The sequence below is a fragment of the Vitis vinifera genome, chromosome 7 (genome assembly GCF_030704535.1).
Source record: "Vitis vinifera cultivar Pinot Noir 40024 chromosome 7, ASM3070453v1".
NCBI classification, from domain to species: Eukaryota; Viridiplantae; Streptophyta; class Magnoliopsida; order Vitales; family Vitaceae; genus Vitis; species Vitis vinifera.
The window spans coordinates 6,553,615-6,570,266 of record NC_081811.1 but is presented as its reverse complement, the minus strand read 5'-3'; the positions used below and the strand labels follow the sequence as shown (position 1 = coordinate 6,570,266).

The window sequence follows — 16,652 nt, the reverse complement described above, 5'->3', positions numbered from 1 at the left end:
ACCCTCTTAAATAGAATATAATCAATTTAAAAAAAAATGTGACGAATTGTAAATTTGAGAAAATTTAAAATAATTTTCTAATACTTTTATATATATATATTCAAAATCACTTAAAACAACCCCATCTACTCAAAATCAATTTTTTATTATGTAACCAATTTTTTATATTCAAAGTCTAACAACTTGTCAATAAAAACATTTTTGTTGCGTAGGCAACTCAAGTTCAATTTCATTTTTTTATTTTTATTTCCTTTTTTGGCTTATTACAACACGTGCATTGACAACTAATTTTTTTTAGTTTGAGAGATGGCGAAGCAGGTAGGCTTAGCTTATCCTTCATAGTTTATTACTACATTAATCGATTGGGTGATTTAGATACCCATTGACGTCATCCACGTGCACCCACCATTTATTTTTTCGCTTAAGGAACTAGCCCAGCTGGCAGGCTGCTAGCATTTATTTTAATTTTTGCTTTTGCATTGCGCCCGAGTCCCCTTCTCAATTAGGATACTAATAGTTTATTGTATTTTAAAATAAAAGTATTCCCTTGATCAATTAGAGTCCCCTTCTCACATTTTACATGGAGAAAGGATTATTATATGCTGCATGCTACACACACAAATAAATAAATAAATAAAGAAAAGAAAAAAAAAAAAGGGTTAATTGGATAGTACCTTTGTTGAAAAGAAGGTCCTAGTAGAGCACCAAAATGATACTTTTTGGGTGAGTTCCAAGAACACATAATACCCCACCAATTATTAAGCCTAATGTGTGTAGTCGGTTTCATAATTTTGTATTTTATTAATTTATACCTGAATTTCATCATTTTTTAGTTAGGTCTTATTTATTTTTATTCAATATTATGATATAGTTTCGAATTATATTTATGAATTATTTTTTAAAACAGTTTTCTGTTTTTTAAAATAAAATATCAAGAAAACAAATTTGATAACTAGAAAATAGAAAATAATTTTATATTCTTAAAAACATAAAGCGATATTCTCAAAATCACAAAATATGGTATTTTAAAAAAACATATTTTAATTATTTTCACTTATTTTTTTAAAAATCATCTTAAAAAATAATGATAAATAATAGCAAAAAGTAAAACATTACATATAAAAATTATATTTAAAGCATAGTAAAAAAGATTAAAAAAAAAAAGTAGTTAAGAATAATTCAAGTTTCAAAAATTGCCTTGGTTTTTTCTTTTAAAAAAAAAAAAAAAAATTGCTGGATCGTATAAAATTCTTTGAGACCTTTAACAGTAGCAAGGTGTTTGAAGTCCTAAAGGAGAGGAGGCTGAGCAGAATTGATAAAAATAATGGGCACAATGACCAAAGTAGATGTAAGTACAAATATTGAGAGATCTCCAAGGATGATGAGAGGCAGCGGAAGGTTTTTTTTTGGTTTATTTGAGGGCTTTTTGATGTCCCTTTGTGTTTGTGGGGTTGCTTTCTTTGTTTTTTGGTTTGTCTAATGGTCTCCTTCTGCCCAAAAACTTCAACTAAATTTTCCTTTTGATTGCTTTTCCCCAGTGTGCTGCCAACTACTGAGCTTTGCTTTTCCAAGACATTATTCAGTCAACTGAAGTAGGCCCGAATAGCGTAGGGTTACCCCTTTCCAAAAGTGAAAAGAGCACACCATGACTGAAAATTTGGCACAGCCGCAATCAGAGGCCATGCAAATCGCCATGGAAAACTTTTGCTGTGTTTGGTAGCCTTGAATCTAAATCAACATTTTCTAAAGAGTACCACCGTTTTGGGGCACCAAACACAGCCTTTGTGACTGATGCTGGTAATTCAACTCTTGGTGCCCTGAAAAATTGGTAACAATCATTTCACTCAGGAAATAAGAAAAAAGGCTGGAGAAGAAGAATGCTTTGTAATCACTTAATGATGGCAGCAATGGCCAATTGCCGTGTGCACCTCATATTGTTTGTTAAATAATTAATTATGTATTCTAACAAGATCTGTCATCAATAATCTTGTCGAAAAATCATCGTAATTCAACCAAAGCAAACAAGTTTTTCTAAGAAACTAATAGTTTTGCAGTAGTAATCATCTCTCATAGAAAAGAAAAGGTGAATTGAATAGGAAAAAGTAATTCAGAGGAAGTGGGGAGATCAGATCAGATGAAGGCGGCCATGAAGTTGTCATCCCTCAAAGAAAACAAGACTCTCCAAACTCTCTGAATTTGATATATGCCCTTAAGCCTTTATCTCCATCCCTGACCTCATGGTAGCCATAGAAACCAGCAAAAAGTAAAGAGAAATGCTCAACGCATTCATCATTGAGGATAGATATGGTGATCTCCTTGGACCCATGTATGAAAAATAAAATACTACATGTCTAGGATCATTAAAGATAAGAAAGGGCTATTTGGTTGGCGGGTTAACTTCCCCACCAACTAAATTAGGGCCAGAAGCAATTAAAATAAATCAAAGTTTACTGTTACTTTAAGTGTGGTTGAACCAGACTCCAAATGTACGCAGGTCGGCACTTCTAGTCTTATTTTGTGTGAAATGGATCTAGTATGGCCCTTCACAAAGATAATGGCAACCATCGCCAAAGTAAAACCTATCCAAGAATTCAAAGTCGTCCCAAGTATAGTGAAAGTCAATGCCATGCTCCTAAAAGTTAGTCTCATGTCACACCTTGATCATGGAGTCACCAAAGAAAAAGGTAAAATCTCTATGAGGGTAGTTTAGAAAGTATGTTGGAGGCTAGACCATGGGCTTTGGGTTCAAGTTTTTGTCTAAAACTACACATATTTGCACTCTTTTCTGTGGAGTCACCATATTAAAATCTACACAAGTATGCCAGAGTTTGTCTGGAACAGATATTGGAGCTATACCATGGGCTAAAAAGTTATTAAATAAACTTGAGCATCTTCCTTCACAAAATGAGGAACTTATATCTATACGAGTATATCAGAGTTGTCTAGAAAGTCAATTGGACATCTACCTTGCTTAAACATCTCATCACCCTCATCAATGGAGTCATCAAACAGACTGGTAAAATCTGTACAAATTTTTCAAAGTCATTTAGTAAAGTGTGTTCACAGTGCAAGATTTCAAAGTCAGAGCTATGATTTGATGAAGTACTTAATCAAATAGCAATCTAAAGGCCTGATGTAAATGGTCAGAGTCAATGCATAAGAAAGATGACTTGGTGAAGTAATGATGTTACTAGCACTTGAATTAGTGTCTTTGGAGTTATGCTCCTGCACAATTTTCTTCCAGTAGTTGCAATTGCCATGGCCTACATCACAAAAGGGAAGTTGTTGATGTTATTCACCGAAAAACATGGATCAGTAAGGGGAAAAGGTATTCATAGTACCAACTGACCTGAGAAATTATAAAATGGAAAGCCAAATCCACATCATATATATATATATATATATGTATGTATGTATGTATGTATTTGATAAGAAGCATAGAATTGCTAAGAACACAAAGGTTTTACATGAAGAACACATACAAATTGTTTTCAGCTAAGGTCTTAAGCATACAAAACTATTCATTAATTCAAAAGAATTACTAATCAAGTGGAATAATTCTTACTCTACTCACTATCAGATTCATGCACTGATTATTCTGCTGAACTTTTTAAAGTGGCTGCTTAGTTGAAAGCTTGAAATATAATAGCCACCCAGTTTGACTTCCAAGAACAAAGGTTCTAAGGATCATTGAATGAAAAAGACATCCACTTTACTAGGAAATTACATTGCAATAGCAAATCTCAGTTAGGTTCACTTTTTCAGTCTAATCAAAATGACATATGACCTATTACATGTTACTAACTAATGCATTTGAAAATTAAGAAAATTCTTCAAAATTCTTACAAGGAAAAAAATTAGCAAAGTGAGAAAAAAAATATAGCAAGAATGGATCTACTTTTTTAATCTTGTATCAACTTAGAGCAATTTTCATTCTCCTAGCTAATACATACTTCCATTATGTGCCTAACAACTTACTTCTTTATATTCTCTTTTCTTCTCTTTCTTTAATTTTTTTCATTTTTTTTTCTTTTTTGGGTTTTCCATCCAACAATTAGTGATTACTTTGCTGGTGGCTCCTTTTTCATTTTCTATTTGGTCTATTTAAAGTTTGAATGGACTCCTATCATTTTTTGAAACTTATTTCAACTTTTTCCTTTCTTCCCACTCACTTCATTTTATATCACCTTACTCTTGTCCATGGACCATCCTTCTCTAACCTTACAAAAAGATACCCCAAAAATTTTCTCTCTCCTTCTGGCCAAATTTGTGGTTTTTCTCCCATTTTTCTCTTTTTTACCACACAACTAGCAAGTACTCAATCAATGCAGCACCTTATGCAAATGGGACACATGATCCTCCAATATTTGATTCTACACAACAATAGCATCCAAGTACACCAAAACAAAACCATCCAAATGATTGAAAAGAACATTATTCATTAGACTGCTAGCCAGGGCAATTTTAATGCTGTATGAGCTTAAAAATGCCATATGGGCATTTTTAAGCCCATACGGCATTAAAAAGCCCATATCAAGCTATCCAAATTTGGCCATAAGGATGATAAACAAATACCCAATTGTTCAATCATGATAAATATTTCTCAATCTTGAGCGAACCATCAAAACCAAATCCTGATCAATATTGCAGTATACAATAGATCTTTTCTGTGCATCTGATTACAAAAATATTGATCTATCGATCTATTTACCACTGTATTTTAAGTATCTTCTTGTCTTCTATTCAGCTCTATTTGTACCGCAATAGAACTCATAAATAAAAAAATAAAAAAAATGAAATAAATCATAGGCAACTAACTTGAATCAGAGAACAAGTGTTCTCTCATTGTCGCTTTCTGCGGCACATGCTAGTTATGTTAGTTCAGTAGCATGATAAAAATCTAATGATTAATCTTAAACAATTATAGATTTGTTAATAATACAACTTGAATCAGATAACAAGTGTTCTCTCATTGTCGCTTTCTGTGGCACATGCTAGTTATGTTAGTTCAGTAGCATGATAAAAATCTAATGATTAATCTTAAACAATTATAGATTTGTTAATAATACAACTTGAATCAGATAACAAGTGTTCTCTCATTGTCGCTTTCTGTGGCACATGCTAGTTATGTTAGTTCAGTAGCATGATAAAAATCTAATGATTAATCTTAAACGATTATAGATTTGTTAATAATACAACTTGAATCAGATAACAAGTGTTCTCTCATTGTCGCTTTCTGTGGCACATGCTAGTTATGTTAGTTCAGTAGCATGATAAAAATCTAATGATTAATCTTAAACAATTATAGATTTGTTAATATTACATCAGCAACCTTATGCAAGAATCATTTATTTTTTTACAAAAAAAAAAAATTTAAGTTTGAATCAAGGCCCAGAAGGAGTGTAATAACAATGTAGAGTCACAAACACATTCCTGCCTCCCAGAACACTAAACACTTGAAGGGTTGTCATACTTACTTTTGTAAAGAATTTTTTAATCTCTAAAGAAAGCTACAGAATTACCTGAAACTGCAAAATACTACCAGGCAAAACGGCTTCCTGTTCCATCAAGAAAACAATCTGTATGCCAACCTTTGGCCTGAAGTTTGGACACAAATGTAGAGAAAACACTATTCATCTTATCATAGGCCTCTTGCAAGACAGTCATACTTGGCTCATGATCAGTTTTCTCCAGGTTCGCAACATATGCAGCAACTAGCCAACCCCTCAATGCATCTTCACCTGTAGCATCATGCTCCAGTACCATATCTGTCCATTTCTTCCCATGACATAGGAGAAACTTCTCCTCAGGGAATACTCCTTTCAATTTGCAAAGCTTTGAAGGCTTAACAACCTTGTGCAGATCCCTTCCTACTTTCACATTTCCTGCATCTTCTATGAGTCGTCCAGTAAATATGAGATCCTCTTGGTATCTTAGGTCAGCTGGGCTTGATATTTTCCCTGTCTGGGTTGGATTCCACTTGAAGAATGAATCAGATGAAAAAACTAAAATACATAAATAAGAGGTTGAAGGTTCCATAACCAACCTTGATAAAATCAGCCACAATCATTGCAGTTCTCTGAGGATTCAATGTGTTGACAGGAGCCGCTCGCATTTCCTCAATGACACTGTAAACATGTATAACAGAAAGGAGAGGCCCAGCAATCATCTGCAAGAAATTATTCATGATTTGAACCATACCAAAAAATAAGTGCATATGAATGGCATGATTCATTATATCTCTACAGGGAAAAGTAAAATGAACTTTTCATATTTCAAAGGAATTCCAGTTTCATATCTGTCCAATCTGCATCATCTGTGTCTAACTTTGTATCAAGCTATGGAATATTCCTAGCATTCATATGCTTTAAACTTCCTTCACTATTACATTTACTTGTATTCCTGAAATGTTGGTGTCAACCTGAATCAAAAGATCCACGCCTAGCATATCTATAAGCAACAATGATATATGGGTCTCCATATTCCACAAGTCTCCATATGTCCGTTCAATATAGATACACCTAAATTAACTCAGAGGTTGACACTTCACATATTGTTGTTGACATGATGGAGACCAAGACCATGTAAATTACCTGCTGTTATCTAGATGTTTCAAGGATCGCTTAAAGACTAAATAAAATAACTTATTTCATGCAGGAGTTTATTATAACAATCCAGAAATTGGCAAGGTAAACTGTCAAACTAGTGACTGTTAATTTCCTTAGAACTACACCAAACTATCTCTCTAGCAATCCAACTGTACATCTAACAGGCTGGGCTTCAAACCCTAAATATATAAAGCACGCCCATAATGTTCTTATTTTTCACTTCCCTTTTTTTTTTTCTCTTGAGCCCCTTGCTGGCAATAGCCATAAAAAGGTATGCCAGTGGAGAAAGAACCCTTTTAAGACAACAACTAGCTAGGAAGGTGGATTCTAAATCCACCCCAAAATATTTCAGCCCCAACTATCTCATGAATAGAGCAAGATTTCAGTCTGACTTTGGAGACTAAGCAGATAAGGTTTTAAGGTGCATTTGGGGAAAATTATGATTTGTGGATTCTTAATTTCAGAAGTACTTTGGCCTTGATTTGGAAAGGATATTTGATTTAAAAAATTAGTTAGATTGTCAGAATTCTTGATTAAGAAGTATTTTTGGATTTCAGTCTAGAATTGAGGAACTAAGACCCAAGGATTGGAGAATTTTGAGTATTCAGTTTTATTGGAATGAAGGTATCATAAAACCAGTAGATGTGGGATCTTAAAATTTCCAGCTCTATATGATTTTCTAGGGATATGGAATGAGGTAAAAAGAATAAACAATGGCTGAAAAAGAAGAAAAGAAACCCCTGGCAATCACACCGAGATTCCTAGGCAATGACACCTAGGATTTCCTCAGCAATCACACTTAGGAAAAAAGCACTCACACCTCAAAGGAAGCATAATATATACTGAAATTTATTAAAATCCACCTTTTTCCACTTTGACAGACAACATAGGTATATACAGACTCTTATGCCCCTTCCCTAATAGGACAACTTTCCTATTCCTTATTTTTCCTAGCAAGAATAGGCAAAGATATAGGAAAAGAATATCATTTAAAAACTGTAGGCAATAGAAGCTCTTCTAATACAATAAGAAGATTAAAAGAAATAAAAACTTGACAAAAAGTCAACTACTAACTAAAATAGAAACTTAATAAACTAAAATAGAAACTTGATAAACTAAAATGGAAACTAAACAAACTAATTACGACAAGTCCAAAGAAGAATTTAAATCATCATTAGTATCCCAAATTAAGGCTTAGGCATGAGAGCCAGCCTTGCTCCTTCTCTTGTAAGTCTTCAAAGGATATTTCCAACATTGGTCCCCTTCACCAGTTTAATTTTATGCCAAGAACCATAGAAGCTATGCTCTTTGACAATTGACTAAAGGTTTTAAGAGAACACAAGTGACTGTAAGATATTTATCCATTTAAGAAAAGCATATAATAGATTCCCTAGAGAGATACTGTGGAGGATTTTTAGAGAAGAAAAGCATGGCAAGCAGATGTATTATGTTATCAAGGACAAGTATGATGGAACTCCACCAGTGTGAGAACAACTGGAAGATAAACAGTGAAATCCTAATTACAATAAGCTTACATTAAGATTGGTGTTGAGCCTTTATCTTTTTTGTAATGGTCATGGATGTCTCATCACCAGAAAAGTGAGTCATCCATTAGATATAGCCATAGCAGATGAAGATATAAATTCTAAGATAGGGTGATAAGGTGATAATTTTGAATCTAAAGGTTTAAGGACAAGCAAGACAAACAAAATATATAAAAATGAAGTTTAAATCAAATGAGAAGAAGTTAGTGATTAATAATTAATGAAAATGATGGCTTTGAGACACATTAAAAGTGATTATTCTCACTGTCTTAGGTTCGATCCATGCATAAGGTAGGGAAATATATAATGAGGTAGACAGAATTGGAGTAGGACAACAAAAGTAGAGAAGTTCTTAAAGCTTCATATAACATTGAATACCTCTTGAGATAGCAGGAAAATTTTACAAAACAAGCATAAGATTAAACATACTTTATGTCAACATGTTGAACAGTCAAAGAAACAGCAGATTCAAATAAAAAATAAAAAACACACTATAAGGTGTACATCAGTCCACGAGAAACTGGGGTTAGCACCAATTGATGACAAGATAATGAATAGTCTACCTATAATGATTCCTTCATGTATAAGCAAGACTAGTGAATGTATCTGTAAGGAGTGATTTGGTACAAGTTGAAGACACTGCAAGGAGAAGAAGATGCCCATAAAGAACATATATAACAATGTAGATGACCCTAGATAGAGCAAGTGACAATATGGATTTCCTCAGCTTAACCCAAAGAGCGCAATGCCACTACAAGGACAAGAAGATGACAGAAAAGGATATATATCAAAGTAGTAAGGTAAGAGAGCAATTTATGATTTATCAAAGAAGGTGGCCCTAAAGAGAGCAAGTGGCAAAACGGACTTCCCTAACTTACCCTAACAAGTGCGATGACACTACAATGACAAGAAGATGACCAGAAAGGACATAGATCAAAGTAGTATGGAAGGCAAGCCAACAACTTATCAAAGAAGGTGACCCTAGATAGAGAAAGAGGCACAATGGATTTGCTTAACCTCCCTCAAATAATAGGGATTTACAGTTTTGTTGATTACATGTCCAAGAATATTTCTTTAATAAGTCTATCACATATGCCTACAATTATTCTTTTAACTGCATATTTAATTACTTTCATATTTCTTTAAGTAACATTTTAGAAGCTTTTAGGGCTACATTTGCATGCAACAAAGAAAGACATGCCCCCAAGAATTAACTAATGGCAGTTTGGTATTATTGCAGGTTTTAGAAAAATCACTTTTAGCTACACATCAGCAATAAAAGAGTTTCAACCAACATTCAACATCATAGCTTATTAACTTACAAAAACTGCCTCACTTAAATGCTTCATTTACTGTGATCTTGGAAAACTGATAATTAATGTCAAATATAAAAAGTTTTGGATTAAAAAATTAAATTATTAGAAAAATATAATATAAGATAATATAATTCTATATAATAAAAGTAATTGGGTATATTAAATATATATATATATATATATATATAATATAATTTATTAATAATGATATTTATTTATTATGTATACTATTAAATAATAAATCATTAATAATGAAATAAAAACAAATCATCAATTAGTTGTTATTATTCTATTTAATCCTTAATATTTTTCTTAACTGTGAAGTTGATATTTCACAAATTATTTGGGGACGTATTGAATAATTTAAAATATCATTAAAGAAGATGTCCTGATTCTTGAAAAATCATTTTGAAAAGATACTTCTCAGAATAATTGCCCAGGTGCGCAAAATTCTCTGGCAATCACTTTTCATTTACTTACCAAAGAGATTAGTTATAAAAAATATGAGGAAAAAAAAAAAGAAAGAAAGGGTGATTCAAAGGAGTCTAGAACCAATCTCAAACAGGGACTAGATCAAGGTTCAAGTTTTCCAATAGTATTTATAAATAACAGTACAATTAGTTTTAGCTTATCATTTTATCTTAATAGCCTTCTAAATAAGAGTGCACTTAAACAGCCCCTATTTAATTGATTTAAGAAAATAAAATTAAGAATAGATATCTACAAATCAAACAATAATAACAGAACTCATACCTTTCCTTGCATTGATGAACAAATAGTAGACGCTAATTGAATCCCTGCTCCCATACCAACAACATTAAAGAGAGTTGAGATGGCCTCCCCTTTTGCAAATAGGTCACTAAGATTGCCTTCTTTGGCAAATGAAGAATAAATTGGCAATCTTGTTGCTCTAGCAGCAACCACTGCCATTCCCTGCCATGTCCAAAGGTAGAGAAATGAAGTTCAACATCTTTTAATTTTGAAAAAATATGAATTGAGTTCAATATATAGGTACTAATGCAGGAATACTGAAAGATTCAAGTGGACAAAATAGTTTCAGTGGAGAAGGAATTGCAGAAAAAAAAAAGAAGGAAATGAACTAGTTCCCTGTCACTCTCATGCAGATGCAAACAGTTGCTAGCCACCTAATTGGTGGCATTTTATAGACAAGCATTAAAATTGAGAAGGGTTTCGGTCATTCATTTTATTTATTTATTTAAAGAAATGTATACCTTTGCAAAATTCCCAAGGCCTGCCATTTCAAGAAAAAGATGTGGACATAAAGGAGACAGAACTTCCAAGCCAGTGCCCAAGTCATAAAGAGCATCAGCTGCAAGACAGAAAACTCACTCCATTAGATGCCTTGAGGAAAGAAGAGATAACACCAAAATAAACTTCAATTTAGAACTCCTGCAAACAATCAGCTTTGGCATGAAAAGAAAGACTAAGGTTATATAGTCCAAGATGCAAACCCAGAATTCTCCAAAGCTTGGGCTCTGAATCCATTCTTGCACCCAAGTTGCTGCATATGAGCTTTCCTACATGCTGCATCCCATCCTTTAAAACCTGCACTTTATCAACATAAACTATGCATTCTTTAGGAAAATATTTCATGGGAATTTAAAGTTTATCAATTAATCATCCAATCAATAATAGCTTACCCAACTTACAGCAGTTGCCTGTGCAGGAGTAGGCCGCAAACCTGCAGCAAATAGCAGTGACTGCAAAGAAGTAAGAATATTGATAAATTACACTGTGATTAAGGTCATCATTCCAAGCACTTTGTGAAGAATACAATTAAACATGGCATGTGAATCAAAGATGGATGATAATTTTATTCTCACTTGAGTTATGAATGAATAAAGGCTCTGGCTCAGCCAAGTCAAACTGGCCTTGGCCAAGACTTTCAAGTCTTGGTGCCTCAACATATCAAATCTCCAAGCTGGACATGTCTGGGGCAGTCTAGAACCAATTGATAGCACAAAGTCACATTTATGACAAACAATCATTTGTAGAAAACAGTTTCTCACAGCATTTTACCATGAATTTGTGTTTCTCCCAATGAATTCAAGTTACAATCTGGAAAATGTTTCCTCTATTCTTTATAAAAACTAGAAAATATTACTAGGCTTTATGGGTACTTGTAAGTGCTTGGCTGCTGGAGCAACCATTTTGCTAACCCAAAGAAGGTTCAAGCATGAAACATATGCCCACAGCCCTAGAACAATCTGTTGTGAAAAACCACAACAAAGAACAATACTAAGGAGAAGAAAATAAGAGAATGAAAACACAAAACATACAACAATTTATGTGGTTTGACTTAAAACCTATATCTACAAGTAAAGAAGAAGAAGTTCCACTACTATTCAAAGAGATTACAATCCTAGAGCTTTCAAATCTCAAAGCCTTGATTACAACCAAGAGGACTCTCTCTTTCAGTCACAACACTTCCTATATTTTCCTAATTACATAAGAATATTCTAAATAAGAAATTAATTGTCTAATTATTAAAGATACAAGTTTCTATAAGAAAATCTCACAATAAGATATTTCCTTTTTAATAATAAAAAAATTCTCTTATAAGAATATATCATAATAGGAAAATATCAAAGTTACAATTGATTCAAAAGAGAATTTGAGACACTTTCCAACAATCTCCCCCCCTTAGCTTAAATTCCTAAGCTTCAAACAAACTCAAAAGTCTTTCATATCGCTTCACTCCAACACCCATTAAGGGCCTTCAAATACTACAAACACCAATTAAGTCCAAACAATGCTTGAACTTAACTATAGAAATAGGCTTAGTCATCATATCTATTGAATTATCCACTATAGGGGTCTTTTTCACTGCAACAATACTCTGCGCAATTACATCCTTGATGAAATGCCTTTTGATATCAATAAGTTTGGTCCTTTCTTAGAACATCTGATTTTTAGTCAAATATATGACACTCCAACTATCATAATACACAAAAGTCAACTCCTATTGCAAGCTTAAATCACCAACCAAACCTTTAATCCAAATAGTTTCTTTCACTACTTCTATGGTTGTCATGTATTCTGCTCCAGTCATTGACAAAGTAATTGTAGATTGCAAGTTTGCTTTCCCATTAATATCACTACCACGTGAAATGAATGCATACCTTATTAGAGATCTTCTATCCAAATCTTCAACACAACCAATAATTGTCTCAATTATGTCACTAATTTTAATACATACCAAGCTAACATCTAATGCACATCTCAAGTATCAAAGTATTCATTTCACCACTTGCCCTTAGATCTTTCTAACGTGATCCATATATCTACTCGTCACATTAACTACATGTGAAATGTCTAACCTATTGCAAAGCATAACATACATAAGGCTCCCAACAACATTAGAATAAGGAATACATGACATGTGTTCCACCTTCTCCTAGATCTGCAGTGATAAAGAACCTAAAAGTTTGAAGTGGGCTGCTAACAGGGTACTCAACGACTTTGACCCTTGCGTTCCAAGTACTCCAATACTTTCTCAATGCACTTTTTACGTGATAGACATAATTCACCCACTTCTTGGTCTCCATGAATCTCCTTATCCAATTTTTCTCTTGAGCTCCAAGGTCTTTCATTTCAAACTCTCCCCTAAGTTGAGTTTTCAATCTATAGATCTCAAACATATTCTTGTAGACAATTAACATGTCATCCACATATAATAATAAATAAATAAAAACATCAAACAATTTCTTTGATACACACAATTGTCATACTCACTCCTACAATAGTCATTACCAAGCATAAAAGTATCAAACCTTTGAGGTAGTTTAATCTACCTCTCATTTTGTCTCTAACTAAAATTTATTGTTGCTCTTGTGATGCATTTTCTTTATCATCATGATGTTGCACCTCTTCCTAATTGGGTTTGCTAAAGGCTTCTTCTCTATGGTTCCTAAATTTAGGTTCAAACCCCACCTTTTTTCTCATGTTACGATTGTTTTCTATATGAAATTGCTCCTTCCTATGACTCAACATTGCAGATTCATCAAAAATCACATCCACTAATAAAAAAATTGGAGGATTTTGAATTTGGGTACCACAAACTGTACCCTTTGACACCATCTACATATCCTTAAAGGCCAAATTATGCACTTATTTGCCCTTGATTCTGACTGACCTTCATTCACATGAGCATAAATGGAACAAAAACTTCTTAAAATTGCATAATTAGCAAGAGTACCAAAACCTACCTTTTCACAAGTACTAAAATTAATAGAAATTGAAGGAGACTTATTTATGGGACCACAAGCAAAATTAATTGCTTTAGCTCAAAATTCCTTCGACAATTGTACATTTGAAAGCATATACCTTGCTCTCTAAAAAAGGCTTTATCTATCCATTTTGCAACACCACTCTCCAGTGAAGTATGACAAATTGTACAGTTGATGTAGTACAACTCTAGAACAGTTGTCCACAATCAAATAGGTGGGTTAGGGTTTCCATCTTTTTGGGTTCAAGTAGAGTACAAGGATTATAAATTTATGGTAGTGAGGCAAAGTAAAACAAAATAAAGAGAAAGAAAGATAAGGAGAGATAAAAACTTTAGAATCTCCCTAAGGCCTTCTAAAGAGCTCATCTAGAAGAAAATTGATGAAGTCTCCCAATTGAGGATTGCAAGGTATGCAAAGAAAGGCCTTCTACGGAGCTCACCTAGAAGAAAATCAAGGAAGTCTCACCATTGAGGATTGCTAGGTATGCGAAGAAGATCTTAATATTATTAATCAGTAATACTTCATTAATCAAGTTTTACATCAATGAGTCTTAACGAGTCTTATTTATAGGCTTTAGAAAACAGAACCCAAACAAACTATACAACCAAGCAGAGCCAAGACCCCTTCCACAACAAAGATATAGAAATCTAGCAGTAAACAAGAGAAAAATCCCTTTCTTGAGAACTACAGAAAGTTACCAGACCAATACCAATTTCAATTATAATTTCTAAAACCGAACCACTTTGTGGGTATGAGGAAAAGACCTGAGTTGAAAGCACAGACAATGCCGCACTGGAAAAGTGTTGCAGAGCCCGGAACTGCGTGTATCTCAGATACCCCTCGTTCACGCTGCACGAAATCCAGAACATAAAAAACCCTGAACAAATAAAATAACGACGCCGTTTCATAGTTCCATGCTGAAGATGACATAGGAAACGATTCTCACCTGTAAGGATACCCAGAAGGAAAAAACTTGTTCAGGAACGATTCGACCACTCTGTGTACCACTGTTCTCGAGTCATCCACCACTTTCATCTACACTCAAAATTCAAAATTCAAAATTCTCAGTTCAATTAATTCCACCACTTCTGAAATTCAATATACATTGAGGAAGAGAAAAAGAGAGAGATTACCGAGAGGTCTCCATTGGAGTGGAATTGGTAGTGACGGGAGACGGAATCGGAGGTTTCGATCCAGAATACTGCGCCTTGTGCCACTGCCCTCTCTTGCTCCTTCTTCATTTCCTTCTTCATTCAGCGGCGGCTTCGAGCAGAGTGATAAAAGTCTCCAGAACAACGGTAGTTTCCAACGACGCCGTTTCAACAAAACGACGCCGTTTCCTTCTGTAGAGTTGCCGCTTTTGGCAAGTGTACCCAAAAAAAATCCATACATTATGAAAATTTTAGAATATCGGATAATATAAAAATATATGTAATTAAATTTAATGAAAATATAAAAAAAATAATAAAAAATAAAAATTAATGTTTTAAATTTAGGAATGAAAATATTAAAAATTTAAAATATATCAAATAAATATTAAAAGTACTTTTAATGCAATTACATATTATAACATAAAGTTGTATATTTAAAATTTCATATAAAAACTCAAGGGAATTCTAGTCCCTCTTAATGTGTATATCATGTGACTTGCACGTGCCGATAACTAGAGTCCTAAATACATGACTTTTTTAACTAAAAATCACAAAATTTAGTACTTATTTTTTGTTTTCCAAAATAAAACTCCTATATCAAATATAAAAAATACAAAAAAAAAAAAATACACTTTTCAAGATTTTACAATATGTTTGGTTCTAAAAAATACTAAGAAAAAAAATATTAAAAAAAATAATTTTATCATATTTGACTTATATTATGAAAAATATCATAAAAAATTAAATATAATTAAAATTAGTTAGAAATCCTTTAAATGTTTTTTAATTATTTAATTTTATATTAAATAAATAAAATAAGTTTAAACTAGCATATAAAAATAATTCATTAATTTTAAATCTACTTTTTATTTTCTTTTATTTTTTATTTCTTTTTACTTTTATTTTCTATTTTCCTTTCCCTCAAACTTTTCCAAAACCAAACATGAAGTACTTTCATATAAAGAAGATATGTACTTACTTTTTACATAAAAAAATTTATATTATGTAAAGTTTTTATTTTAAAAAAAAGATAAACCAAGTTTTCTATTTTAAAAAACAAAAAATACAAATTGTATCCAAACCATCATACTAGTAGTTCAATCTCCCACCATAAAGCATAAGGCTATGTTTTGATTTCTGAAAAGCTAAAGAAAGAAAATGGAAAAGAAAAGTAGAAGAAAAGAAAAATTGAAAACAAATAAAAATATATTTAAATTTAAAAAATTATTTTTATATGGTATTTCAAAATTATTTTATTTATTTTTCTTCTTCTATGTAAAAATTAAATAATTTAAAAATACATACATTTTAATTATATTTGATTTTCTTCCATATTTTTTGTAATAAAATCAAACATAGAAAATCATTTTTCTTAATTTTTTTTCCTTAATACTCTTCAAGAACCAAATATAGCATAAATGTTTTCAAACACTTGTATATAAATCCATGTAACATGTTCCAAGCCCACACACTATATTGAACTTGCATTCAAAGGACACCTTAACAAATGGAGAGATTTTTTCCATTGACCTCTCCATTTCTTCCATTGAACATATAGTGTTCTATTATAGGTCACAATTATAGCAACTTGTCCTCTCTCTTATTGATATTATTTGCTTTGAACCCAATAAAACCTTCACGACTTTAAAATATATTTACATAATTAAAAAGAACTTATTAATTATATAGTGCTATGGGAAATGTAGATATTGAATGTGATATCCCATATTAGATAGCATAAAAAAAAGGTTTCTAACACTATGTATATGATAAATTTCCCATA

At 32.5% G+C, this 16,652-nt stretch overlaps 1 protein-coding gene across 1 annotated transcript; it reads right to left on the bottom strand.

Annotated features, from left to right (window-relative positions):
- Window positions 1-2,967: 2,967 nt before the first annotated feature.
- Window positions 2,968-15,045, bottom strand: LOC100265201 (protein root UVB sensitive 2, chloroplastic). The gene is made up of 10 exons (XM_002273166.4): window positions 14,852-15,045; window positions 14,665-14,753; window positions 14,483-14,567; window positions 11,130-11,189; window positions 10,941-11,034; window positions 10,701-10,798; window positions 10,222-10,401; window positions 6,047-6,169; window positions 5,523-5,964; window positions 2,968-3,263 (listed from the first exon to the last, which is right to left on the bottom strand). The coding sequence occupies exons 1-9, from the start codon at window positions 14,969-14,971 to the stop codon at window positions 5,539-5,541; spliced, it is 1,275 nt and encodes a 424-aa protein (XP_002273202.2). The 5' UTR covers window positions 14,972-15,045; the 3' UTR covers window positions 2,968-3,263; window positions 5,523-5,538.
- Window positions 15,046-16,652: the final 1,607 nt, after the last annotated feature.